The 27,394-nt window shown below is 38.3% G+C and overlaps 1 protein-coding gene across 4 annotated transcripts in view; it reads left to right on the top strand.

The window, feature by feature from the left end:
• LOC126336849 (mediator of RNA polymerase II transcription subunit 12) overlaps positions 1-27,394 on the top strand; it is a 356,148-nt gene that overhangs the window by 59,694 nt on the left and 269,060 nt on the right. For all 4 annotated transcript variants that reach the window (XM_050000939.1, XM_050000937.1, XM_050000940.1 and 1 more), the window contains 5 exons: positions 3,916-4,189; positions 6,832-7,081; positions 16,717-16,982; positions 19,269-19,364; positions 19,452-19,604. In XM_050000939.1, coding sequence (XP_049856896.1) covers positions 3,916-4,189; positions 6,832-7,081; positions 16,717-16,982; positions 19,269-19,364; positions 19,452-19,604 — 1,039 coding nt within the window. The remainder of the gene's footprint in view (positions 1-3,915; positions 4,190-6,831; positions 7,082-16,716; positions 16,983-19,268; positions 19,365-19,451; positions 19,605-27,394) is intronic.

Here is a 27,394-nt window from a genome sequence, read left to right as displayed (position 1 = left end):
CTTTAGTTTCCTTGCTTGCTGACTATGGCTAATGTTCGTTATCAGCAAGTGTCATTTTGTGAGTGTATTATGTATGAGTTCAAACACAGCACAGTATGAATTCACTGTCCAATTTTGTCAGGTAAAATTTTGGAACATGCAATTAGGATGACATTGAAAAAAACTTGGTTCAATGAGACTTGATATGAATCAAGAATTAAGACAGTGTAGATCCAGGCAAGAGTATACACACTCTTTTAACAGAGAAGTGCACAATGCAGCTGAGTGGTTGTGTGCACTGTATCACTTAAAATGCATAGTTTTTTAACACAGAAGTGTAAATATGACAAATACAGTCTGTACATTTCCATGCCAGTTGCTCATGTTAGCCAGTCACAGCACAAGATCTGTGACATTGTCAAAACATCGCTGTATCATCATGTGAACTCATGAACACCACAGTTTGAGTGCACAAAGCATTAAACTTGTGAAGTTCAGAAATCAACAAACAAAAAATTGTAATCATGCAATGAAGCTGACGTACACCGCATTAAGGGTACAGGGTACTTATAAATGGTGGAAAAATCGAATTTTTTATGAGTTTATTAAATTCTATAGTCTTTCCTGATTACATTGATATAGGCATTATAAGGTTTCAAATGAAAAATGACCTATAAATACACCATATTTTGACGTTATTGTCGTGTATGCTGCCACACCCCCTTTATTTCTATTACAGAAACCAGAATTATTTCGAAAAGAACTGTGAACTTTCTATTTCCAGCAATTATATGTATGATACATTGTATGTGGTGGTAACAGTGCAAGTTTCTAGTGTCTGTAAATGATTATCTTTGCTAGTATTTACTTTTGTTTCTCTGAAGTAGTTTGTTCCCGTGTTATTGAATGTTTGTTGCCCTAGTGCTACATATATTTGTGGAAGTATACCCTTTAGTCTGCAATAAATATGAACTATGACACGCATCAAGAAATTCAATAAAAGGAAATTCCGTGGTAACAAATTCACAGACAAAGCAAGCCACACTGGTGAAAGTAACCTCTGTATCAGTTCTTCAGGGAACAAAACTGCCACAATGCACACCTCCTGGTGATTCAAATTTTTGTGTTAACAATGATGCTGTTTGTAGTGGATTTGTTGTTGTTGTTAATGTGGTCATGTTATCTTCTTTGATAAAGGAAGTGGAATGTAAAAAATGTGATGGTGTAGGCTATCTGGAAATAACTGACCAACAAAATAGCAGGAAGAGTTTAGTGTCAAAATTAGTTGTTCTGTTTAGATCCTGCAATAAATCTACCTCGAAAATGACTTTGAACATTGTGCATAATTCATATGATGTGAATTTGATGTTAGTGTATGCAGAGCAAGCAATAGAAAAAGGAAAAAAAAATGGCTGCTCAAATGTTTTGTGGTTTGATGGACTTTCCTCCACCTCCCAGTAGGTTCAGCAAGTACATAAAAATACTTTTAGGTGCCTTGATGGTTGTGTCTAAAGGATCTATGAAATGTGCAGTAGAAGAAACTGTAAATATTTGTGGAACCAGGGACATTGCTGTTGCACTTGATGGGACATGGCAACGTTGAGGACATCATTCCATGAATGGTGTTGTAAGTGATACTTCTCTGGAGAATGGAAAAGTTGTTGATGTTGAGTGCTTATCTAAGTACTGCCACACCTGCCATGGTAACACTAAAGGGCATATTGAACATCAGTGTTCTAAGAATTATGATGGTTACAGTGGAGGTATGGAGTGTGATGGAGCTCTACAAATATTTCAGAGGTCAGTGCCTGTTTATAACATTAGATGTGCGAAGTACCTACGCGATAGGGACTTTCAATAAAATTAATGAGTTCAATTTTTATGTGGTGATACCTTGGTAACAAAACTGAAGTGTTGTGGACATGTGCAAAAGAGGATGGGTGCTAGATTGAGGAAGCTACAAAGAGAAATGAAAGGACACCCACTTACTCAGGGAGAAATGATCATCATAATAATATAAGAGAAATCTGAGTTCGATCGGAAAGATGTAGGTGTTCCTTTTTCGCGAACATCGGTCGAGAGTGGGATGGTAGAGTAGTAATATGAAATTGTTCGATGAACCTTCCCCCAGGCACTTGGGTGTGAATTGCAGGGTGGCCATGTAGATGTAGATGTAGAAAGTTGTTATCTGATGTAAAATCTCTGTTCAGCCGAGACAGATTGACAGAAACTGAAATAGGCCTTCTTCAGTGTTATTATGGACTGGCCATTAGATGAACTGCACCTCTGAATGATATTACAGCAATGCTGCGTGGGCCACAGATGACCACCCTGTTCACGGACTTTGCCGTAAAGGGACAGATTCTTGGTGTGGTTACCAAAAAGCAAAAGAAGCATAAACATTCTATTCCTGAACCTTTTATGAATGAATAAAACCAATTTTTAGAGACATGAGTGACCTGTTTTGCTTAGTAAATGTTTTCAGGGGGGTACTCAGAATACAATTGAAAGTTTCAACCATTGCACATGAGAAAGATTACCCAAGAATGTTTTTGTAGGACTAAATACATTAAAAGTTGGTGTACTAGATACAGTGATACATTTCAATGATGGAGTGATAGGAAGGTTGGAAGTTCTGAGAAATTTAGGCATAAAATGTGGCCCTAATGTGGAATATCAGTTGCTTACGTGTGACAGACAATGGGTGCATGAAGCTGAAAGATTCGCTCTTCAAGTTACCAAAGAAGCAAGAAGTGCTAAAAGGAAAGCCAAGAGAAAGCTTGAAGGCGAAGAAATGCTGCAGGATGAATACTATGCATCAGGAATGCTCTGAGGCACAGTTTAATTAGACTCATATCTTCATTTGCAATTTCCCGCATGTTGCATTTTTTCAGAATTCAGGTACAAATATTTCCTTAATTTTATAAAGCACTGGTCTAATTTTTTCTGTAACTTGCAATAGTCCATACTTATGTAGTAGACCTAAGCTTTATTGCACAATCAACTAAATTATAGAAAAAAATAACTTTATTTATTAGGAAACAAATTATAAAAATTAAAATGTAAGATGTGATATTTTTATCCTTGTAATGTACATAGTAGGTGGAAATAAATAGGTCTAATACCTCAGCCATCATGTCATGTACATCTGGTAAAAATTTAGTCTCCTTCAAATGTATAACATTGGATTAAATGGTACCTCAATTTGAGGAAGCATTTTGGAAAAAAAAATGTATCAATTCCTTTGTAATTTTTTTTATCATCCCTAAGAAGGTTCAAAAATGTTCAAAATACTGCTAATTTGTTTAGAAAATTTGCTGCATTATCTGATACCAACAAAAATCTGCAAAACATATACATTATAAACAGTGCCTGAAATAAATAGATATTGATTTTTACATAATATTGAACCGGAAAAGTACACTGTCTTTGTAGATTTTGTCTTGGAGTTAGCATTTGATTTTATTTAGTAGCTGATTGTGAAACGGGGAGAAGATACAGTATGTAAACATTTGGTTAGAGTGTGAGATTGCCTTTGTCCCCCCCCTCTAAAATTTGGTTGTGGTGTGACAGATTGATATGTAGCGTAGCCTTAGGTATAGGTTAGTTCCGATTGATAAATGCCGCTGCCTTCCCCAATATGGAAAGCATGAGCATGCCTGAACTAGTGTGTTCTGAAAACTTTGTGTTTGTACTTTTACCTAGTATTTTGCTTTAACAACAGTTGCCCTGTTCTAAATTCAAACTCTTGCTGTATGTCTTATAAAGAGTTTAAAATCCAAGAACTCTTCATAATTTTTCTATTGTTAGTTTTTGTATTTTGCTAAAGGTAATATTGTTACTGTACAGATAATTGATGCTCCAAACGCTTATCTATTAAATGTAAATAACACTGATATTGCCTAATGGGATTGTCTCTTGTATTTCTACTGGCAGACGTCAGCTGATGGCTGCCGAAGAGCATGTGCGGCAACGAAGTCGAGCAGCGGAGGGCCGTTGGTCATGTGACAAGTGGCAGCAGTCATCTGCTGGTGTTACAACAGCAAGAGTCCTAGCTGCACTTGATGCTCTTGACAGGCACAATTTTGACCGTACTGATAGCACTAACTGCCTTGATACACTCTACTCTAAAGTTTTCTCACAGTCAACCGCAGTAAAAGATGTCCAAGCCAGCCCCAGTGTTGATGTTCGAGAAGCCAGAACAGACAATGTGAGTTTGTACTTCATGGTATAAAAAATGTTTTAAGTTAACTTGTCTTTTTTCTTCTTTGATTTAGTTCAGATGAAAATTCATTCATAGAACAAATATAAAAAATATTTAGCAAGTTCAGTCCTGGAAAGTCCTGTATGGAATGCGTATAATGAAAGGAGTAGAGGTAACATCTCACCATATAGATAAGGTTTTAATACTCACACACATAGATACATGTTACATTTCCCATCCTCTCTTGGTCTGCATCATCATGAAAATGTATTCAGTGAACAAATTTTAACTACATTTTTCTTTCTTGATCAGAAGATAATGAGAGTGACACTCACTGAAACATCACACCATTTCAAGGAACTCATCACGCAGAAACTTGAGAATTTTATTTTAGTTCAACTTGCCAAGAAAGAGAACAACTTTGTTTACAATCCTATTTCTGTGTATGTAGACTGCTCGGTGCTTCAGTTACACTGTGAGTTGGACTTTTACTCTTCACATTCTTTATAAGAAGTTTGAGTGTCTTCAAAAGCAATTTAAATGAAGGTTAATTTAAGAGAAAGGAATATTATAGACTAAAACCACTATTATGTTGGCAGATAGCTGGAGGTAGGTAAATCAGAGGCTTGTTGTAAGGTTTCATGAAGTCTTTGCAAGCATGCTGCCTGATCTTATGCCTTCGTGGCAATATATCAACGACATAATGTGTCCTCATACACTATGTGATCAAAAGTATGCGGACACCCCCAAAAACATACATTTTTCATATTAGGTGCATTGTGCTGCTACCTAATGCCAGGCACTCCATATCAGCGACGTCAGTAGTCATTAGACATCGTGAGAGAGCAGAATGGGGCCGCTCCGCAGAACTCACGGACTTCGAACATGGTCAGGTGATTGGGTTTCACTTTTGTTATACGTCTGTATGCAAGATTTCCACACTCCTAAACATCCCTAGGTCCATTGTTTCCCATGTTATAATAAAGTGGAAACATGAAGGGACAATTTCAACACAAAAGTGTATAGGCGGACATCGTCTGTTGACTGACAGACTGCTGACAGTTGAAGAGGGTTGTAATGTGTAATAGGCAGTCATCTATCCAGACCACCACACATGAATTCCAAACTGCATCAGCATCCACTGCAAGTACTATGACAGTTACGCAGGTTGTGCGGAAGCTTGGATTTCATGGTCAAACGGCTGCTAAAAAGCCACACGACAGGTCGGTAAATGCCAGACGATACCTCGCTTGGTGTAATGAGTGTAAACATAGGACGACTGAACAGTGGAAAAACTTTGTGGAGTGACAAATCATGGTACACAATCTGATGATACGATGGCAGGGTGTGGGTATGGCAAGTGCCCGGTGAATGTCATCTGCCAGCATGTGTAGTGCAAACAGTAAAATTCGGAGGTGGTGGTGTTATGGTGTGGTCATGTTTTTCATGGAGAGGACTTGCACCCCTTGTTGTTTTGCATGGCACTATCACAGCACAGGCCTACATTGATGTTTTAAGCACCTTCTTGCTTCCCACTGTTGAAGAGTAATTTGGGGATGGCGATTGCATCTTTCAACACGATTGAGCACCTGTTCATAATGCACGGCCTGTGATGAAGTGGTTACACGACAATAACATCGCTGTAATGGACTGGTCTGCACAGAATCCTGACCTGAATCCTATAGAGCACTTTTGGGATGTTATGGAACACTGACTTTGTGCCAAGCCTCACCGACCGACATTGATACCTCTCCTCAGTGGAGCAATGCGTGAAGAGTGGGCTGCCATTCCCCAAGAAACCTTCCAGCACCTGATGGAACATATGCCTGCAAGAGTGGAAGCTGTCATCAAGACTAAGAGTGGGCCAATACCATATTGACTTCTTTCAGTACCATATTGAATTCCAGCATTACTGATGGAGGGCACCAAAAACTTGTAAGTTATTTTCAGCCAGGTGTCCAGATACTTTTGATCACGTAGTGTATGTACTGTGAGTACATCAGAGAGCATGGTGTTGATAATGATGGTGATGACGATAGTGATTTACTTAGTCAAATATTGTGTCAAGAAGAGCAGTACAGGTTTGCTGTGTTTATATTAAGAGGAGTTATTGAAATAATTGGTGAATGGCAGTATATTAAATTGATAGCCAGGATTCACAGTGGTCTCTCTGTTTTTCCAAGTTATACACAATTAGGGGTAAATCAAAGGAAGGATTAGCTCCAGTAGCAGCAGTGCATTAGTACATGGATGTAGAGGCTGTCAGACATATAATTCTTATGAGTGGAACAATGATTAAGAAGACTGACACACAATACTTAGAATCAAGCAGGTTGGCAAAGAAACACTAAACAGTGATTGGAATAAAGAAATTAGAGGCCAAGAAAATTTTCCACTCCATTTCGTGTTGTCACTAGTGTATGTACTGATCATTCTTTAGGATAATGTATCAAATGTTCCCACCATTCACAATTACTTGCATCAACAGATGCATCTTCAAAAGTATGTATTTTGTAAGCAAGAAGTATTCACATTAAATGGGCCACACTGTGTTCCTATAAATAATTCTCTGTCTTTAAAAGAAAAGACTATTGTAATTTTATTCAGTGTCCACAAGATACCAAAAAAGTGTGATTTATTATTGACAGACAGCCCAACAGGATGAACCAATTGTCCAAATTCTTTGCGAGTGGGCAGTAAGTAATAAGCGTTCTGGTGAACATCGTGCAATGGCTGTTGCTAAATTGTTGGAGAAGCGTCAGAATGATTTGGTGTCAGGGGATGCTGATGGACCTGATGAGAAAGATTCCGTATCATCAGCAAATGGTGCACCAACAGGACTTCCAGTTTTTCAAAATCTACTCATGAAATTTCTGGATAGCGATGCCCCTGTTCTAGGTAAGCCTATTTCATAATTTGAACTTAATACAAGATATTTATTTATCATGATGCATATTTTCTGTACTGAGGCAGGTATAACAATATTATCTAATATGTTTTGGTCTTATAAATATTATACATTTGCCATATTACAAGGCCATGCTGAAAAGAAATGCCTCTGAATTTTTTATGTAAAAACTCATAAAGCTTTCTAAATAAAGCGAACGTTATTGACATTCTACATGTTTATTCTTCATATCTACATATTTATTTCTCAACATAGTCACCATAGCAATGAACACATTTCTCCCAACAAGAGACCAGTTTGTTGAAACCATCGATGTAAAATGTTTGATTTTGTTGATGAACCCACAACATTACCTCTGCTTGCACTGCTTCATTACTGTCCAAGTGAAGTCTGCAAAGGTGTTCTTTAAGTTTTGGCACCACATCAAGACAGTATATAGGATGATCGATGGTAGTGAATCCAAGGTGTTGGATTGCTGGAGATGTCGCAGTGCTCCTGTGTGGTCTGGCATTGTCATGTTGTAGGCGAGGGTGCTCCATATGTGGAGGAACTCTTTGAATTCGAATATGAATTACAGCATGCTGTTTCTCACGCACCAACGTAGTTACATTATGCTGCACCATACACTACAATTCAGTGCCCTCTAGTGTCAGAGGGCTGAAAGTATGTAACCATGAAGAATAAAGTATGTTAGTAACATTTGTTTTATCTCAAAAGCTTTAAGAATTTTCATATAACAAATTTGGAGGCCTTACTTTTCAGCACACCCTTGTAGATTGTCTATATCAATTTAAAAGAAGATGTTTTTTTACATTTTCAACAGTTTTAATAATTGAATTGTTGAGGTCCATTGTCGATATTTGACAGAAGAGGAATTTATACAGACTCCTGTCAAAATGGAAATTATGAAATGAGTAATGAAATAGGTTATTAAAGTTGAAGGACATGGAAGGAAAGTATTAATTAAGAAGGGAGTGATGCATATTTTTAGCTCGAAGTTTTTCAATTTGTACATTGAGCAACCAGTAAAGGAAGTCAAAGAGAAATTTGGAAAGAGAATTCAAGTTCAGGTGGGAAAATAAAACTTTTAGTTTTGCCAAGACCCTGTAATTCTATCATAGATGACAAAGGGCCTGGAAGAGTAGTTGAATTAAACAGATAGTGTCTTGAAAAGAGGTTGCAAGGTGAACCTCCCCAAAAGTAAAGCAAGAGCAATAACATGTATTCAGATTAAATGAGTCGAGGCTGTTAAATTAGTCAAGAAGAGAGATACTGAAAGTAGTAGATGGTTTTGTTATTTTGGCAGCAAAATAACTGACAATGGCTCAATCATTAGTTTGGTGATAGAGGTAAGTGTGTTGGATGAAAATTGTAGAGAGAGAGACCAAGACTTGACTGTGGTAAAAAGGATCAAATGGATGTGGTTATGCAGTGATGAAGAGGCTTGTGAAAGCGAAGGCATGAAATCAGTCCTTGGACTGAAGATGTCAGCAACATATTAACCAAATTTGTTTGCATTATGAGGCCTGCTGTGCTGCAGAATAAGCTACCATTGCTAGTAGATGAAACCAAAGTATTTTTAACCTCAGATAACCTCCATTTACTGCCTGAAATTTCACATACTGATTGTCCGTAGGGTTTACTGTTATTAAAAACTTATGAAGTCACTTTTATAATTAATTCCTCTGTATTTTGTGGCTCTTTGGTTCAAGAGGGAGGGGGAGGGGGGGACCTGTTACACTACAAATACAAAGGTCTGTGGGTCAACCCTCAACAGACCCTGGCTTTTTTGCCCCTGTGGCATCATTTCTTGCACATCTAGCAGCGATAATTTAAAGTGAACATACCAAGTTGCACAGTAGTTCCGAGATCTTGTAAAACATTAGGTCACTCTAAAGTGGTGGGGAAAATCTGTTAAGAGATCAGAGGAAAGTGAGAACGTACTACCTCCACTAAGTCAACTTGCCTACAAATGCAGTTTGGTGTTCAAAATAGTCTTCAGGCTGATAATAGCTTTATCTTACCACATTATTATTTGAAGTCTAGTGTCATTGTATCAACAATTTTTCATCATATGCAATGTGCAAATTATTGTGTAATATGTAGATTAAAGTGTCACACTGCTCTGGATCTGTTGCCATTTACTACAGAAACTTAATGAGTGTGGGTCTTCAAGTGGACATCAGTTTTTATATAATCAAAAAGCAGTTAGTTTTATGGATAAAAGAAAGGAGTTTGTAGATAAATGGAAGGTGTTGGAGGTCATGATATAAATGCGTAGGTGGGGCATATCTGAGAATAGAAATAACTGGACAGCCAGGATGATTATTCTACCTCTGTTACCTCTGTAGCTGAGTGTTCAGCATGGCAGGCTGCCATGCGGAGAACTATGTTCAGTTCTCGGCTCTGCCAGGTTTTTTTTTTCCTTGGTGGGAAGACTGGGATGTGGTCAGCCTCATGGTGCCAATTGAGGTGCTACTGGAATGAGAAGTAGCAGCTCCAAGACTTGCAAAGCCAACAGTGGTCAGGGGAACAGTTTACTAACCACATGGCCTCCATACTGCATCCAAATATTGACATTGGCTGATGACATGGTGGTCTGTTGGTCCTGGTTGGCCCGTCTCAGACCTGAATGGCAGAGATTTGCTTGCAAGATGAAAAGCTGATGTAATTAGGAAATATAAAAAAAAAAATATTGTATTTTCTGTGGGTCCTCATTTGTATATGAGGCAAGAAGCTTACTCTAAGACATTGTTCCTTGGTAAGTACCAGATAATCTGTGTGCATTGTATGAGGGTCTTTTTCTCACTGACACTGTAAAAATCATGTAATCATGTTCATTTAATGATGTTACTCCTAAACAGTTGGTTTGCAGTTTAACTTTCTTTGTGATTCTTTCTTGTTTTGTTATTGTTGTAGGGTCACTTTAAATATATTCGATGTTCAAACTAAATGTTACATGGCATTCAGTTTAACTAATATGCTAATGGCTAAAGAATGGGACACAGCCATGCTTTATTTGTATAACCTTGTTGGGAAAGGTTGACTAAGTAAGAGATATTAGTCAGACTTTGGCACACTGACTATTAACACATGGTGTTATATTCGTGTTATATTACTTGCTGTGCTCAGAGGTCAAACTGCACCAAGTAACATGGAACATTAAATATTTGGATTGTGATGCTTTACTAGCTGACTATGCAGGACTTTAGTGTTACCAAATAACCAAGGAGCTTACAATATGTGGCAGAGTTCATGAACATACTGATTGCTCATAGCTGTCTATTGCAAATGTGTCCCCATACATTCAGTCTGGCTGAGAAGAGCTCCAGTCTATTGCTGACTACTGAACTATGTTAAATGCAGAACAGTGAATATGATGTCTCATGTCAAAACTAACACCAAGAATATAGAAAGACACAAAACAGGGCAAATAAATAAGTACACACTGCCAATATCAGGCACTTGTCATTCCATATGTTGTGGAAGAAGTTCTGTAGTTTTCATGTCTGAAAGAAAAAGTTTTTTGGATCTTAGCTAACAGCCATTGAATTTTTTTAGCATCAGTGAATTCCTAACTGCAATGAGCCTATTACGTGGCAGAAATCCAATGCCTCATATCCATAACTGGCATTTTCCACTAAGAACACATCACAACAGACAGAACAAGGAAAACAATAATAATAATGAGAATATTTTGTAAAGCGGTAGTCAATGATGTTCTCAGCATAATCATGTCCAAGTTTGTTGCAAAGAAATATAGTACCAGTCTTGACACACACGCACACACACACGCACACACACACACACACACAAAATTTAATTTTCCTCTCTGAATTGAATGGGATGCACTCCACTTAATGAAAACAAAACATTAGTCCATCATATTTGTAAGCAGAAAAATGCACAGCCGCCTTGACATTACCAGCATAGTACCCATGGTATCAAAATCCTTAGAAGATACTGTTCATGCTCAGATGGTTGTATACATATTCAACTTGTGCGATAAATACCAGTCCTGTTTTCATAAACACCGTGATACAAACACTGCATGAATTGAAATATCTGATGAAGTTAAAAATGCCATAGACAACTATCAGGCCACAGCATGGACATTTTTTAGACTTCAACTGGTTTCAAAAGTAGTCCTGCCTTTGATGGGATATCTGGTCATGTGATTTACAAGCTAAGCTGCAACCACTGTGCTGTATTCTATGTGAGCATGACAACCAACAAGCTGTCTGTCCACGTGAATGGCCTTCAACAAATGTGGCCAATAAACAAGTGGACCATCCTGTTGCTGAGCATGCTGTCCGGCACGACATCCATTATTTTAATGACTGCTTCACAGCCTGTGCCATATGGATCCTTCCCATCAACACCAGCTTTTCTGAGTTACGCATGGGAACTTTCCCTGCAGTACATCCTAGGTTCCCATAACCCTCCTGGCCTCAACCTTTGTTAGTCGTTTTCCTTACCCATCCAGCCCCTTCCCTGTTCCATCCCAGCACTACACAGCCCTCATTCCACCATCGCACCCAGTCTTTGTACTTCTCGCCTTTTCTGTTACCTTTCCACTGCCCCCCATCTAACCTCCCAACTGCACACACACCTACCCTAACCTCTCTCCACCTCATCCCTGCAGGCTCCCCAGCAGCATTTCACTGTCATCTACCCCCCCATCCTAGCATCCCTCTCCTTCCCTGCCCCATCCTCCTCCTTACTCCCACTTGTGTCACCACTCACATCGTGCACTTGTGCTACTGCTTGCAGTGTGGCTTCAGTTGCCAGAGACTGCAGTCCTGTGTGTGAGTTGTGCTTGTGTGTGTGTGTGTGTGTGTGTGTGTGTGTGTGTGTGTGTGTGTGTGTGTGTGTTTGCTTGTTTGTTGTCTATTTTTGACGAAGGCCTTACTGGCTGAAAGCTTAGTTGTCGCAGTTTTTTTGTTGTGCCTATCTACAGCTCAGCATCTCCGCTATACGGTGAGTAGCAACTTTCCTTTTCATAAAATGTTCTGCAGACCTATATTAGGGACTCGTTATTGAGCTCCCTAAATATTTTTAATGTCAAATATTGTTGAAGAAGCATCAAGCAGCATATTTCTTCATCCTACATTTATCCTGCATTGGCTGTCATGAAAAATTTCCACTCTTGCTGAGGCTTACCAATAGTTTGAACAGAAAGAGAACAAATGCCAGAGATAGCTGAAGTACCATGCACTACAACTGTTAATGAGTCTTGCAGAGTATAAATATAGATGTGTGTGAAATAAAATTTGTAAATACTTTAAGAGTAAAGGATACCATTCACCAGAAAGCAGAAGCATCAACTCATCGACAGGTGCACACACAAAAAGAAAGGAAACTTGCTCCCTTTCAGAGTAAGCCTTTTTCAAGGATGCTCGCTTTCAGTGTAATGTCTTCTCAAGGAGTGTGCCCCCCCACACACCTAAACAACACTGGCTGGACACAAATTGTCAGTGCTCCATTTCAGCAGGTGGTCTATGTTGGGATGGATGTTGTGGCAAGTGTGCTGAGTAGAGGGTGAGAGAGAGGCAGGAAGCTGGGGGAAGGGATTGGTGTGGATGGGTAGTGGCAGGGAGGGAAGCAGCCAATTTTACAGCTGGGAACAAGGATGGAAGGTTTGGCAGATGCATGAGCTATGCATGTTATGTACGCGTATTGGAGTTGGCGGGGAGTGGTGCGTCCTTAAGACGATGCGAGTACGTGAATTGGGAGGGGGCGACAGGATGGAGGAAGGGGAAACTGTTAAGTGGATGGTGTGGGGCTACAGGCTAGGAGAGATTGGTGCCAGGATGATTATAGGAGCAAAGAATGTGTTGCAAGGTAACTCCTGTCTGTGTAGTTCAGAGCATCTGGAATTTGATGGAGGGATGCAGATGGCTTGGTGTGTGAAGCAGCCATTGAAACTGAACATGTTTTGCTCTGCTGCATGTTGTACCACCGCGTAGTCAATTTTGTTCTCAACATCCTGGTGTACAGCTGTTTGGTAGTCGTACCAATGTGAATAACTGTGCAGCGTTTGCAGCAGAGTTGGTATATGATATGGCTGCTTTCACATACGGCACAGCCTCTGATGGGGTAGAATAAATCTGTGCTGTGTGGTTGGACTGAGCATGTCTTGCACCTTGATCTGCCACAGGGATATGATCCGTTTGGCCAGAGGATGGGAGTGGGAGCGACATGGTGGTGGATGAGGATGTTTTGTTGGTTGGATGGGCAATGGAACACCACTTTAGGAGGGGTGGGAAGGTCTCTGGATAGGATGTCACTGATTTCAGGGTATGATGAGAGATAATCAAAGCCCTGATGAAAGAAATTGTTCAGTTGTTGGAGTCCAGGGTGGTATTGGGTGACAAAGGGGAGAGGGGGAGGAGTACAAAGGGGAGAGGGGGGGGGGGGGTTGTTCCATTGTAGCTGATTCTTTGGGTTGATGGGAGGACTGGGAGTGTGTGAAGATTGTTGTTGTTGTTGTTGTTGCAGTTTTCAGTCCAGAGGCTGGTTTGATGCAGCTCTCCATGCTACTCTATCCTGTGCAAGCTTCATATTTCCCAGTACCTACTGCAACCTACATCCTTATGAATCTGCTTAGTGTATTCATCTCTTGGTCTCCCTCTACGATTTTTACCCTCCACACTGCCCTCCAATATTAAATTGGTGATCCCTTGATGCATCAGAACAAGTCCTACCAACCGATCCCTTCTTCTAGTCAAGTTGTGCCACAAATTTCTCTTCTCTCCAATTTTGTTCAGTACCTCCTCATTAGTTATGTGATCTATCCATCTGATCGTCAGCATTATTCTGTAGCAACACATTTCCAAAAGCTTGTATTCTCTTCTTGTGTAAACAATTTATCATCCACGTTTCACTTCCATACATGGCTACACTCCAATGCAAATACTTTCAGAAACGACTTCCTGACACTTAAATCTATACTCGATGTTCTCTTCTTCAGAAACACTTTTCTTGCCATTGCCAGTCTACATTTTATATCCTCTCTATTTTGACCATCATCAGTTATTTTGCTCCCCAAATAGCAAAACTCATTTGCTACTTTAAGTGTCTCATTTCCTAATCTAATTCCCTCAACAACACCCGATTTAATTTGATTACATTCCATTATCCTTGTTTTGCTTGTGTTGATGTTCATCTTATATCCTCCTTTTAAGACACTGTCCAATCTGTTCAGCTGCTCTTCCAGGTACGTTGCTGTCTCTGACATAATTACGATGTCATCAGCAAATCTCAAAGTTTTTATTTATTCTCCCTGATGTTTAATTTCTACTCCAACTTTTTCTTTGACTTCCTTTACTGCTAGCTCAATGTACAGATTGAATAACATTGGGGAGAGGCTACAATCCTGTCTCATTCCCTTCTCAACCACTGCTTCCCTTTCATGCCCCTCAACTCTTATAACATCCCTCTGGTTTCTATACAAGTGGTAAATAGCCTTTCACTCCCTGTATTTTACCCCTGCCACCTTCAGAATTTGAAAAAGAGTATTACAGTCAACATTGTCAAAAGCTTTCTCTAAGTCTACAAATGCTAGAAATGTAGATTTGTCTTTCCTTGATCTATCTTCTAAGATAAGTCATAGGGTCAGTATTGCCTCACATGTTCCAATATTTCTACGGAATCCAACCTGATCTTCACCGAGGTCAGCTTCTACCAGTTATTCCATTCGTCTGTAAAGAATTCGTGTTAGTATTTTGTAGCCTTGACTTATTAAACTGATAGTTCAGTAATTTTCACTTCTGTCAACACCTTATTTCTTTGAGATTGGAATTATTATATTCTTCTTGAAGTCTCTTCTGTTACCCAAGGGTTTCTATTAGCCCTTGTCTTTTTACCTACTTGATCCTGTGCTGCATTCACTATTTCGTCTCTCAAAGCTACTCATTCTTCTTCTACTGTATTTCTTTCTCTCATTCCTGTCAATTGTTACCGTATGCTCTCCCTGAAACTCTTTACAACATCTGGTTCATTCAGTTTATCAAGGTCCCATCTCCTTAAATTCACATCTTTTTGCAGGTTCTTCAGTTTTAATCTACAGTTCATAACCAATAGATTGTGGTCAGAGTCCACATCTGCCCATGGAAATGTATTACATTTTAAAACCTGGTTCCTAAATCTCTGTCTTACCATTATGTTATCTATCTGAAACCTTCCAGTATCTCCAGGCCTCTTCCATGTATACAACCGTCTTTCAAGATTCTTGAACCAAGTATTAGCTATGATTAAATTATGCTCTGTGCAAAATTCTACCAGGCGGCATCCTCTTTCATTCCTTACCACCATTCCATATTCACCTACTACGTTTCCTTCTCTTCCATTTCCTACTATCGAATTCCAGTCACCCATGACTATTAAATTTTCATCTCCTTTCACTATCTGAATTAATACTTTTATCTCATCATACATTTCATCAATTTCTTTGTCATCTGCAGAGCTAGTTGGCATATAAACTTGTACTACTGTGGTAGGTGTGGGCTTGGTGTCTATCTTGGTCACAATAATGCGTTCACTATGCTGTTTGTAGTATCTTACCTCCACTCCTGTTTTTATTTTTATTTTTTTATTCAACATTAAACCTACTCCTGCATTACCCTTGTTTGATTTTGTATTTATAACCTGTATCCACCTAACCAGAAGTCATGCTCCTTCTGCCACCAAACTTCACTAACTCCTGCTATATCTCACTTTAACCTATCCCTTTCCCTTTTTAAATTTTTTAACCTACGTGCTCGATTAAGAGATCTGAAATTCCACACTCCGCTCTGTAGAACGCCAGTTTTCTTTCTCCTAGTAACAACGTCCTTAGCAGTTCCCGCCCGAAGATCTGAGTGGGGGACTATTTTACCTCTGGAATATTTTACCCATGAGGACACCATCATTATTTAAGCATACAGTAAAGCTGCATGCCTTCGGGAAAAATTACGGCTGTAGTTTCCCCTTGCTTTCAGCCATTCACAGTACCAGCACAGCAAGGCCATTTTGGTTAGTGTTACAAGGCCAGATCAGACAATCATCCAGACTGTTGCCTCTGCAACTACTGAAAAGGCTGCTGCCCCTCTTCAGGAACCACATTTGTCTGGTTTTTAACAGATACCCCTCCATTGCGGTTGCACCTATGATATGGATATCTGTATCGCTGAGGCATGCGAGCCTCCACACCAATGGCAAGGTCCATGGTTCATGGGGGAGGTGTGTCTAGATATGGCATGGAAAATCTGTTTGTGGAGTAGGTCTGGTGTGGAAGGGGATGGTAGTTGCTAAAATACAGATTCTATTGGTGGTTAATGGATTTAATGTGGACAGTTCTTTAAACATGTTACTCATTCTTAAGTGTTTATTCATTTGTTCAATATTTTTGTGTTAGATAAAAAACATAGTACTGTCTGTTCACTTTGGCTAGCCAGTAATTTTATTCGAGTACACAAAAGGCAAAGTGACAAAATATTAACCTTGAACAATGGAGAATACTGATAATAGTCAGTAGCCTGTTATTATGATGTGTGCATTAATGTTCAATATTTTTGTTTTAACATGAATATATTTTGCACTAACAAGTGAATGAGTGTCTGATATTTGAAAAAAAATTTCACAGATGACAACCCATCAACTCAAAATCGTGCAATGTTCACAAATCTTGTGCATCTCTTTGCTGAATTGATAAGGCATGATATCTTCTCACATGATGTATACCTGTGCACACTGATTTCTCGTGGTGACCTGAATACTAGTGGTCCAGGTACTCACCCTCCTGGTACTCCACATCCTACAAGCAACAAACCAGCCACTCCAGCAGATGGTCGTACAGGACATCCAAATTCAATGCTTCAAGATGATGAAAGCTCTACATATGCCCCACCAGTGAGTAATGTGTAGTGTTGATACCTATGCTTTATTTTGTAGAAAATAAGTTCCTAAGTGAAATAATTGCAGGCTTCCTGGACAGTGGTTTTTGAAGCATTAACAAAAGTAGAATCCATGCACTTTGTTCTATATGCATATACTTGGTTTTATACATCTCTAAATTACACATACTGGTTTTAGACTTGATTCCCAGTGTGTGTGTGTGTGTGTGTGTGTGTGTGTGTGTGTGTTTGTCTTGGGGTGATGTCATACAAATAAAAATGTGGGGTCAAATGCCAAGTCAGTTGTTAGTGTTCTATGTAATTTCTTTGTTGTGTTTAGTATATAATTTTGAAAATTGATGTTGCATAACAGTTATCTGTCCTGCCTGCTTTTTTAAAGCTTCTAATTAAACAAACATGTAAGATGACAGCAAATAAAACTTAATTTAATTATCCTGGTAGCAAGTTCACTTCTTTCTACAAGTTATATAGTGCAGTGAAACCCAACTAATTTGTTCTAATTGAGGTGAGTTCCAGAAATTTGTTCTAAAATAGTTAGGTTTCTGGAGCAATAATTAGAAATATAACCTCCAGCTTATTATGGTGATTAAACAAAAACAAGATGAACGGTGATGTTCTATGAAAAACCGTACAGTATAATTTAAAAGCAACTGATGCAGTGACACTACAATAATGAACAACCAGATTAAACAAATGAAAGTTACAATACAAATTCTATGATTACATTAAAGAAGCCTCACATATCCACTGTTACACATATGCATTACAGTACTTATTCAAAAATTAATGTATATGCTCTACTGGAAATTTCAATGTTACATTGACTGTAGAATGGTGTGTACTTTACCAGTTATCTGCTGCTGTCAACTTGAAGTTATTTGCTGCTGTCATCTTGATCTACAATGATACAGTCCACAACAGCCAAGGAGGCACTTGTTATCTGATGCTGAAGCTCTGGCAATATTTTCATCATTAATCTCTGTTGATAATGGCATAAAGAAGGAACTTATTTGTGGCGGAGACTCTGTTGTGCACTGTTCTTTTTATCACTTCTTGTCATATGTCATTTCATGTAAGGTAATATCTTTGATAATTTGGATTAATGTCAGTAAAGGTGATAAGTGTGTCAAAAGAGAAACTTCCCTCTTCTGATACAGTTTTTGCTTATGTACGAAATACAATGTCCATTCTTTGACTTTCTCCCATATGCTTTTGTGTTAGATAATTTGCACCAATTACAAAATCTGTGCACCCATCTACAAATAATCATAGCATGTTTGGACTAAATCTGAGGAACTACTGCAGTAATTTTGATACAGTTTTTGCTAATGTGCAGAGTGATTTATGAGGAAGCTTTGTGTTTATGATTCGTAAATATTTTGTACAAATTAACTGAATTATGATGATAGTTAACCACTTCTGTGAAAGTGATGCCATTGCCATCTAGTGATGAATGGCAGAAATCGCATCATGGGTTATTGCTGTGCAGTCGAGAGCATCCATTTCATCTTCACTGCTTCCTGCAGCAGCACTAGTTCTCAACTCAATCTCAGATGCTACTGTCACATTTGTGTGACCTGTTGTTGTTTTCCATTCTGGGGTTTATACATTTTGTGTTCCCCATGCAGCTTCATGGATCAAGTCAATGTTGTCCAATACAGTCCTGAAGTGACACCTAATTGAAAAACTTGCACTAGGCCATTGACCCACACAAAACTGTTATTACCAGAGACTGTACAAATCTTCTTCTGGTAGATATTGTACTAATTAAAGTCTACTGCTGTGTTTTTTGGTTTATATTCGAAGGTTAATCCCAGGAACTACTGTAGGGATTTTAATACAGTTTTTACTATTATGTAGACTGATTTAGGGTGGATCAGGTGTACGATACTTGCAGCTTCCATCATTGTCATGAGATGTCACTTTGAACACCAATTAAATACAGAACATACAACATTTGTGCTTCCTGAGAATTTTCCTGGCTTGTGTTGTGTTATTTGAAAGAGATATTCAGTTTCCTAACGTTCTTGCCTGAAATTCAATCATAATTCTATACAGTGCCTGTAAATAAAGTTACCACCATGCGAAACAAGTCATGCAGCCGTAAGTACTTAGTGCTACCAGTGCGAAACCAGGACAGATTTCTAGTTGATGTAACTTAGATGTGAATTACTTGGCTGAAGGCTTTGCTAGAGAAGATATTTTAAGTTTTAGTAAGTCGTAGTATTTGCATTTTATTATTGTTTAATTACTCATTGTTATTAATAGTTTTTTGCTGTAGGATCACGGTCGCAATACTGATTATGATGACAGGAAGATAGATGATGAACTGGATAAGCTGTTGCAGCACATAAAAGAAGAGCAGCAGAATTCTTTGGTAATAATTAAATTCTTGTATGATGCATTTATCACTTCTTTTAAGTAGCTAATTTAATAAAACTGATTTAAAATTATTTACTTACAGGATGCACCAGATTCGCCAAAAGATGATGGAGTTCCTCACCTTGTAGTGCCTCCACCTATGTCATCCGTAACTCATACAGAAGCTACTGATGTGGGTGGTATAGAATCTCAATCTCGTCATCTTTTGTATACTACTCACTTTCCGCTACCTCAGGTAATATCTGTGTTTCAGTATATTTACAATCTGCATTTGTTGACAATCTATGATGGTATACTTTGTAAATTTGTGCATGAATTCAGTATGAGAATGTGTTACTTTATAGAGTATAACCTTTTGTAAAATCTGGCAATTTATATTTAACCTCTTCATTGATGTTTTGTCCCCACACAAGAGTTAAAATTTACCACCAATTTAGTTGAAAAAATTTATTTTTTTTATTTATTTATTATCTTTTTTGCATATAGTCATAGCATTTTTATACAATTTGTAATTCACATGTACAAGAAGCCGCTTACAGGTGATACACTTGGCAATATATGATACAATACTTCATAATGCAACATACAGTTGTTACATAGTATAGGTATTTGAATTTACAGCATGTTGTTGCAAAAACAATATCTATTACAATCACCTCAGAATAGTACATCGTATAGATAGAAGAGTTCGGCCTAAATTTAAGAATAGCTACATTTTAATATCAGTATTCATTCAGTGAGTACAAACATTTGATAGTTAAGAATGATTTTAATTCCCTTTTGAATATATTGAAAGGGGGATTGGGCATTATTCAGAAAGTTACTTTTTCCCCAGTGCTACTTGCCTTACAATGATTTTAGCTTCAGCTATTTGACACTGGAATCAATTTTTTGTCCAGAATAAATTTCTTATGCCTTCCCATTCGGGTAAGTTCTACGGAAAACTGGCAATGGAATAAAAGAGGCCTTCAATCTCATAAGACATTTAAACCACTTATGTAAATTCCTTTTTATGAAGTTTAGACTTTAGTAAGTCATGTCTCAGTACATAGAAAAAACATCTGAGTTAAAAACTTAAGTTTTTGTTGATTTTCATGTTCCACTAAATATCTACATACTTCCAACACTTTGTTTTCTGTAACTCTGCATGATCCATTTTATTGGTTGAGTGGAGAGCTATTTCAAGGCTATTGTTAATATTTTGTTCATGTAGATTTACATACAGATGGTTTGGACCATATGGTTGCAGTTCTGAAATTTTGGCTTCATTTCCATATGAATTGTGCTATCTTGAAATAATATGGATCAATATACATGTGGATCATTGGGTGGAGCAAATGGGTGTGGTTGGATGGTATATCTCTTAGGCTCAGCAAAAGAGAAGATACTACTAAGACTCATCTCACCATCTATCGTCAGATGTTTTGGATCCTGAAAAATACAATAAAAATGAAAGACTTTATACTTCCTGAGGGAAGAAACCGATGAATTATTTATTTATTAAGTGCAGAGGTATTCTTTTCGTCCTCAGTACATCTTATTTCTAGACGATGAACTGAACTCATGAAGTTTCAAGAAAAGAGACCTATGCAGAAATTAATATATTTACTTTTCATTAACTTTTTTCACTCTTTCTTTCTTTCTTTCCTCCTCCTCCTCCTCCTCCTCCTCCTACTACTACTAGTACTACTGTTGCTGCTACAGTACTGTTCTTTCCTTTATGTGCAGCCTTTATTGTGGACTCCACATGTATAAGACCTTGATATTAAGAAACCACAAGTACTGTTTAGCATCCTTTTGGTTACAGTATTTCATCTGAATTTCAGTTAAGAGTTTCACCAACACAGTGTGGGCCAAGGCAGTTTGAAAAGTTCTCGGCCTGATAGTGACCCGACAATTTATGCTTTTGAAGAAGTTTTGTTTTTCAACATAATCTTCTGCAATATCAATACATTTCATACAGCATTGTTCCTTTTCTCTGTATTATTCCTCTGTAAGTGCTGCAAAGTATCCATCTACAGTGACATTGGTTTCTCGATTTGACTAAAAGTGGTGACCAGCGAGGAATGTCTTCAGTTTTGAGACTAGATGGAAGTCATAGGGAGCCAAATCTGCCAAATAAGGTGGATGGTCCAGCACTTCATAGTGCAAATCCCTCAGTAGCACCATTGCCAAGAACCTTTTGTGGGCAGGTGCATTGTCCTGCTGGAAGACCATTCTTTTCTTCTTTAATCCAGGTCTACTTTCACAGATGCTTGCATCCAGTTTTGTTAGAAGTTGAGAGCAGTATTCTCCAGTTATGGTTTTATCTTTTTCTTTTCCTTTCACATCCCAAAACAGTGATGCCATCATCAGTCCCACCGAGGGCACTGTCCTTACCTTCTTTGGAGCTGTATAGACTTCTGTTTTGATTCAGTTGTGTAGTGGTGAAACCATGTTTCGTCCACTGCCACATATCAATGCAAATAGTCACTTATGTTTTTCTTGATGTGCACCAAGCTCTTTTTGAAAAAGTGTTTTGTGAATGCGTTTGTCATCCGCAGTTCACACACATGGCACACAGCTTCGGCAAAGCTTTCTCATTTTCAGTTCCTGGTGCAAGATGTGACCTACATGTTCCTTTAATAACCGTAGAGCATTAGCAATTTCAACTACTTGTCGGGCGTCCTTCATGTATATCTTCTTGGACACTTTCACGGCTGTGTTTAAACTCTACTCCCTATTTTTCAGCTGGAAATTGAAGGTTAAGAGCCACCAAACATATGTACAAGCTGCAAATGAATTTTGGTCGGTGTTAAACCTTGTTTCAGGAAGAATTTAATCAGTGCACAATACTCAGTCTTTTTTCCATTTTCGACGCCACACATGCCACAACTGCTTCAAATGACTAGCTATCATTTATACCAACTTAAGGGGGAGGGGGGGGGGGGCGGGAGGCAGGCAGTTTGTGTGTAATATCTGGGCAAGGCCAAGAAACTTTTCAGACAACTCTTGTGTATAGGTCCACTCACAGTATCACCTGTGAGCGAGCTAGTTTGTTGCTGTACCAACATACACAGCTTCCATTTGACTGTGTGCCGCTCTTGCACAGAGCACATCATCTACTGACACACATTATATTGGCATTTACATCAAGACCTTGTTCTTTGGTATTAGCTCATATCAGAGGTCCACATCCACCATGGTAACACTTCTAGTTTAAATTTATGTTCTGTCCTTTGTTCATTTCTCTGCACTTTCCACAGTCTGTTGCTTCAAATATTGGATTAATTTCCAAATATTTTTATGGCTTAATACTTTGATATTGAAATGAGTACCAATGTTCAGCATGTATAAGCTAATTGATTTATATCGCATGAGCATAATATGGTTTTCTTAGACAACTTTTTTGACACTATCATGATCACAGATCAACCTACACCTACAACAAAAATCCCGTGTTTAAAAGATCATAATATGAATTGAAAATTTCCTTAAATTTTTTTCTAAAACCTTCAGTGCACATGTTTAAAGTGAACACTCTTCTCTGTTGGTTAAACCATTTACACGGTCGTTGACAACTCGGAGGGCATTTACTGTCGCTTATACCCTTGTCATACCAGGCCCCCTTGTATCAAGCTTCCTTTACTTATCAAAAGGACTTGTATCCCATTGGATAAAGATTTTAATTGTAAAAATATCCAGTACACTGTAGATTAGTTTTGACGTCCGATCAAATTGTCTTGTTCAAGTTAGAATTCCTTCTGTTCCATGAACCTGTCATGTGTAGTGCACTGAGGTGATAAAAGTCAAGGGATACCTCCTAATATCATGTTGGATCTCCTTTCACCCAGTTTAGTGCAACAACTTGACTTGCATGGACTGGACAGGCCATTGGAAGTTCTCTGGGGAAATATTAAGCCACACTAACTAGCCTCCCATAAGTACGAATATGTTGATGGTTCAGGATTTTGTGCATGAACTAACTTCTTGATTATGTCACATAAATGTTTGATGGTGTTTATGTTGGACAGCTACCTGACTTTCCACAAACCAGAACAGTTGACCTGCTTCCATAGTAAAATATGTAAGGAATGCTTTCGGTTGTGTCTTTGTGTTATGCACCGGAAAAATTTTTACTGCACTGATTTTACTTTCCTCTGGTAATACTCCTTGTGGTACCTCAACATGTCCCAAAAATTTTTAATTTTTTGTCATTAAATCGGGAAAGCAGAAAGGTGGAAGGAGTATATAGAGGGTCTATATAAGGGCCATGTTCTTAAGGACAATATTATGGAAATGGAAGAGGAGGTAGAGGAAGATGAAATGGGAGATATGATACGGTGTGAGGAGTTTGACAGTGCACTCAAAGACCTAAGTCGAAACAAGGCACCGGGAGTAGACAACATTCCATTAGAACTACTAACAGCCTTGGGAGAGCCAGGCCTAACAAAACTCTACCGTCTGGTTAGCAAGATGTTTGAGACAGGCAAAATACCCTCAGACTTCAAGAAGAATATAATAGTACCCATCCCAAAGAAAGCAGGTGCTGACTGATGTGAAAATTTCTGAACTATCAGTTTAATAAGTCACTAAATACTAACATGAATTCTTTACAGATGAATGGAAAAACTGGTAGGAGCCGACCTCGGGGAAGATCAGTTTGGATTACGTAGAAATGTTGGAACATGTGAGGCAATATTGACCCTACGACTTATCTTAGAGAATAGATTAAGGAAAGGCAAGCCTATATTTCTAGCATTTGTAGACTTAGAGAAAGCTTTTGACAATGTTGATTGGAATACTCTCTTTCATATTCTGAAGGTGGCAGGGGTAAAATACGGGGAGCGAAAGGCTATTTACAATTTGTACAGAAACCAGATGGCAGTTATAAGAGTCGAGGGGCATGAAAGGGAAGCAGTGGTTGGAAAAGGAGTGAGACAGGGTTGTAGCCTCTCCCCGATGTTATTCAATCTGTATATTGAGCAAGCAGTAAAGGAAACAAAAGAAAAATTCGGAGTAGGTATTAAAATTCATGGAGAAGAAATAAAAACTTTGAGGTCCGCCGATGACATTGTAATTCTGTCAGAGACAGCAAAGGACTTGGAAGAGCAGTTGAACAGAATGGATAGTGTCTTGAAAGGAGGATATAAGATGAACATCAACAAAAGCAAAACGAGGATAATGGAATGTAGCCAAATTAAATCAGGTGATGCTGCAGGAATTAGATTAGGAAATAAGACACTTAAAGTAGTAAATGAGTTTTGCTATTTGGGGTGCAAAATAACTGATGATGGTCGAAATAGAGAGGATATAAAATGTAGATTGGCAATGACAAGGAAAGCATTTCTGAAGAAGAGAACATCGAGTATAGATTTAAGTGTCAGGAAGTCTTTTCTGAAAGTATTTGTATGGAGTGTAGCCATGTATGGAAGTGAAACTTGGACTATAACTAGTTTGGACAAGAAGAGAATAGAAGCTTTCGAAATGTGGTGCTACAGAAGAATGCTGAAGATAAGGTGGATAGATCACGTAACTAATGAGGAGGTATTGAACAGAATTGGGGAGAAGAGATATTGGTGGCACAGCTTGTCTAGAAGAAGGGATCAGTTGGTAGGACATATTCTGAGGCATCAGGGGATCACCAATTTAGTATTGGAGGGCTACATGGAGGGTAAAAATCGTAGAGGGAGACCAAGAGATGAATACACTAAACATATTCAGAAGGATGTAGGTTGCAGTAGGTACTGGGAGATGAAGAAGCTTGCACAGGATAGAGTAGCATGGCAAACTGCATAAAACCAATCTCTGGACTGAAGAGCACAACAACAATAAATTTCGATTTTTGTAATTTTGCCATCACTCCATAATCTTGAAAGTTTTTGAAGATTTGACATACCAAATATTTTTTCGTCCCACATAGAAGTCACTATTAATAGATCATCAGTGTATAAGGTAAGCCTGTGTAATAACACCTGGCCAAGGACAGTATCTAGTGCAGCAGTAGAAACACCAACAATTACGTTCAAACAAACCGCAGAACTTTGAGTTGATAACTCCTTCCTACAAAAATGAAAGCCATATATTTGCATGAATCCTCATCAAATGCAACTGTCAATACAGTGTGCACAAGTCGATAGCAGTTAAGTACTTCACGCTATGGACTCTCTGAATCTGCACTTCTGTGTTCTCTGAGCAAGTTTTCACTTGTACATTAATTTCGTTGATAGCCCTCACATCTGTTACCAGCCGAATACTACCACCTACTTATGCCACTGCTAAATAACAGATTACAATACTGGCTCATCAAAGATTTTATCTTTTACCAGTTAAAATTCTTCTGATATCTTTAGTTACAGCAGAGCTTTTAGCCCAAGGAATGGAGTGTAACAAATGGCAAAGTGATTTGTGGCTGTATGTTTAGATGACATGTATATCCTTTGATTATACACAATTTCTCTTCAAAACTGTGATATAATTTAATAAAACACTTGGCGGGACTCCTCTGTGCCCTTCACTTGAATAAGTTGACTCCAACTTCTTTTGTTTTATTTGTTCTCTTAAATCGTTGATATTTTCAACCTCCAGTTGCTACAAGCATAGTTCACAATTCTCTTTCGCTATGTATTATACTTGTGTGTCCTAGTAATATCTGCCTTACCCAACAATAGTTTTAATCAGTTCCAGGACTACCTCTGTGCCATCAATTATTAGCATACAAATACCAGTTGAGAGGTCATTCACTGCTTGTCTCTCACAGAGAAAATCAGTTTCCATTATGCAGTCCACCACTAAAGAATTTGCCTTAGAGAACATGCCTATTGTTGCTGAGTTTCCTAATTTTTAAGAGGGAACATGCCTAGTGTTGCTTGATTTCCTAATTTTAACAGGAGGTGACCTTCCCATTTTATATTTCAGGACCTTGTGTCAACAGCTCCCAGTACACAACAGTTACTCAATGGCAAGATGCATATGTAAAGTTTCTCACAAATCCTACTATTCAGTTCAGTCAATATTTTATTTTCTGCAGCTCCTGTGTCTATTATAATTGGAATGAGGAAATCTCTACATAAGCCCTGAGTGCTGACTGCTGCACTGTCTTATGTGTAATCTTACATTGATTGTCATTATCATCCACGTCTTCTCTTATATTGAGTCCTTTATAATACCCGGTAAGTTGGATCTCTTTTAACACACCCAAATCAACCTCACAGTCAGGGCTCATTGCAGTCGAGTGTATTTTCCTACTGTGATGTTGACAGTTGGTTCATATTGTCTGTCCCCATTCTCTCAACATTCATGTCATTCCATTCTTGATTACATTATAATTTTCTGATGTGTGCTGCCACTGTCTATTGCTGGCATGGTTTAAAATACTTTGGATTGAAACTTTTCATTACATGGAAATGACTTGGCATCTTCACCTATGAAGTCTGTTGAATGTAAAAGCAACAGAAGTTCTTTGATTAGAGTCTGCTACATTTATTAACTTTTCCCCAATGGGAATACATTCTTTTGCTTTTAATATATGTACATCATCACACTGCAATAGTGGGTGGTCCCAGTATCTAGTTTTGTTTAATACTTCTCAAAGATTTTCTGTTAACTTCCTCGATGGAACTGGAAATTTTACAGGTTAAACACTTCCTTTCTTAGTCTCTCTTGTGTACCAGCCAACCAATGTTTTGCTAAGATAGCCTTTTTGATTTCATCATAAGTCACTTGTTTCAGTTGCCCATAAAGCTGCATTGTCCAGTAGAAAGCCAGTTGGAAATTCTGTCTCCTGAGCCTTGGACCATGACCTAGGCTTAACGTCCTTAAATTCGTCTGTGAAGACAATTGGATGAAACATCCTTTTGTTAGGGCTGAAAATTTGAAATTGTCTGTGCCTATCAAGGTTTTCTTCCATCATTAAACTCTTAAAGCATGGCACAGACGTCATATCACATGGCTTATCGTGCTGTACAGAAGCTAGCACTTCGTGTAGTGCATGATGAATTTGACTTCATGTTGGATCCTGAACAGAGGTTTTTTTCAGAACCCTGT

Source organism: Schistocerca gregaria, chromosome 2 (assembly GCF_023897955.1).
Source record: "Schistocerca gregaria isolate iqSchGreg1 chromosome 2, iqSchGreg1.2, whole genome shotgun sequence".
NCBI classification, from domain to species: domain Eukaryota; kingdom Metazoa; phylum Arthropoda; class Insecta; order Orthoptera; family Acrididae; genus Schistocerca; species Schistocerca gregaria.
This window is presented reverse-complemented; position numbering and strand designations above follow the sequence as displayed.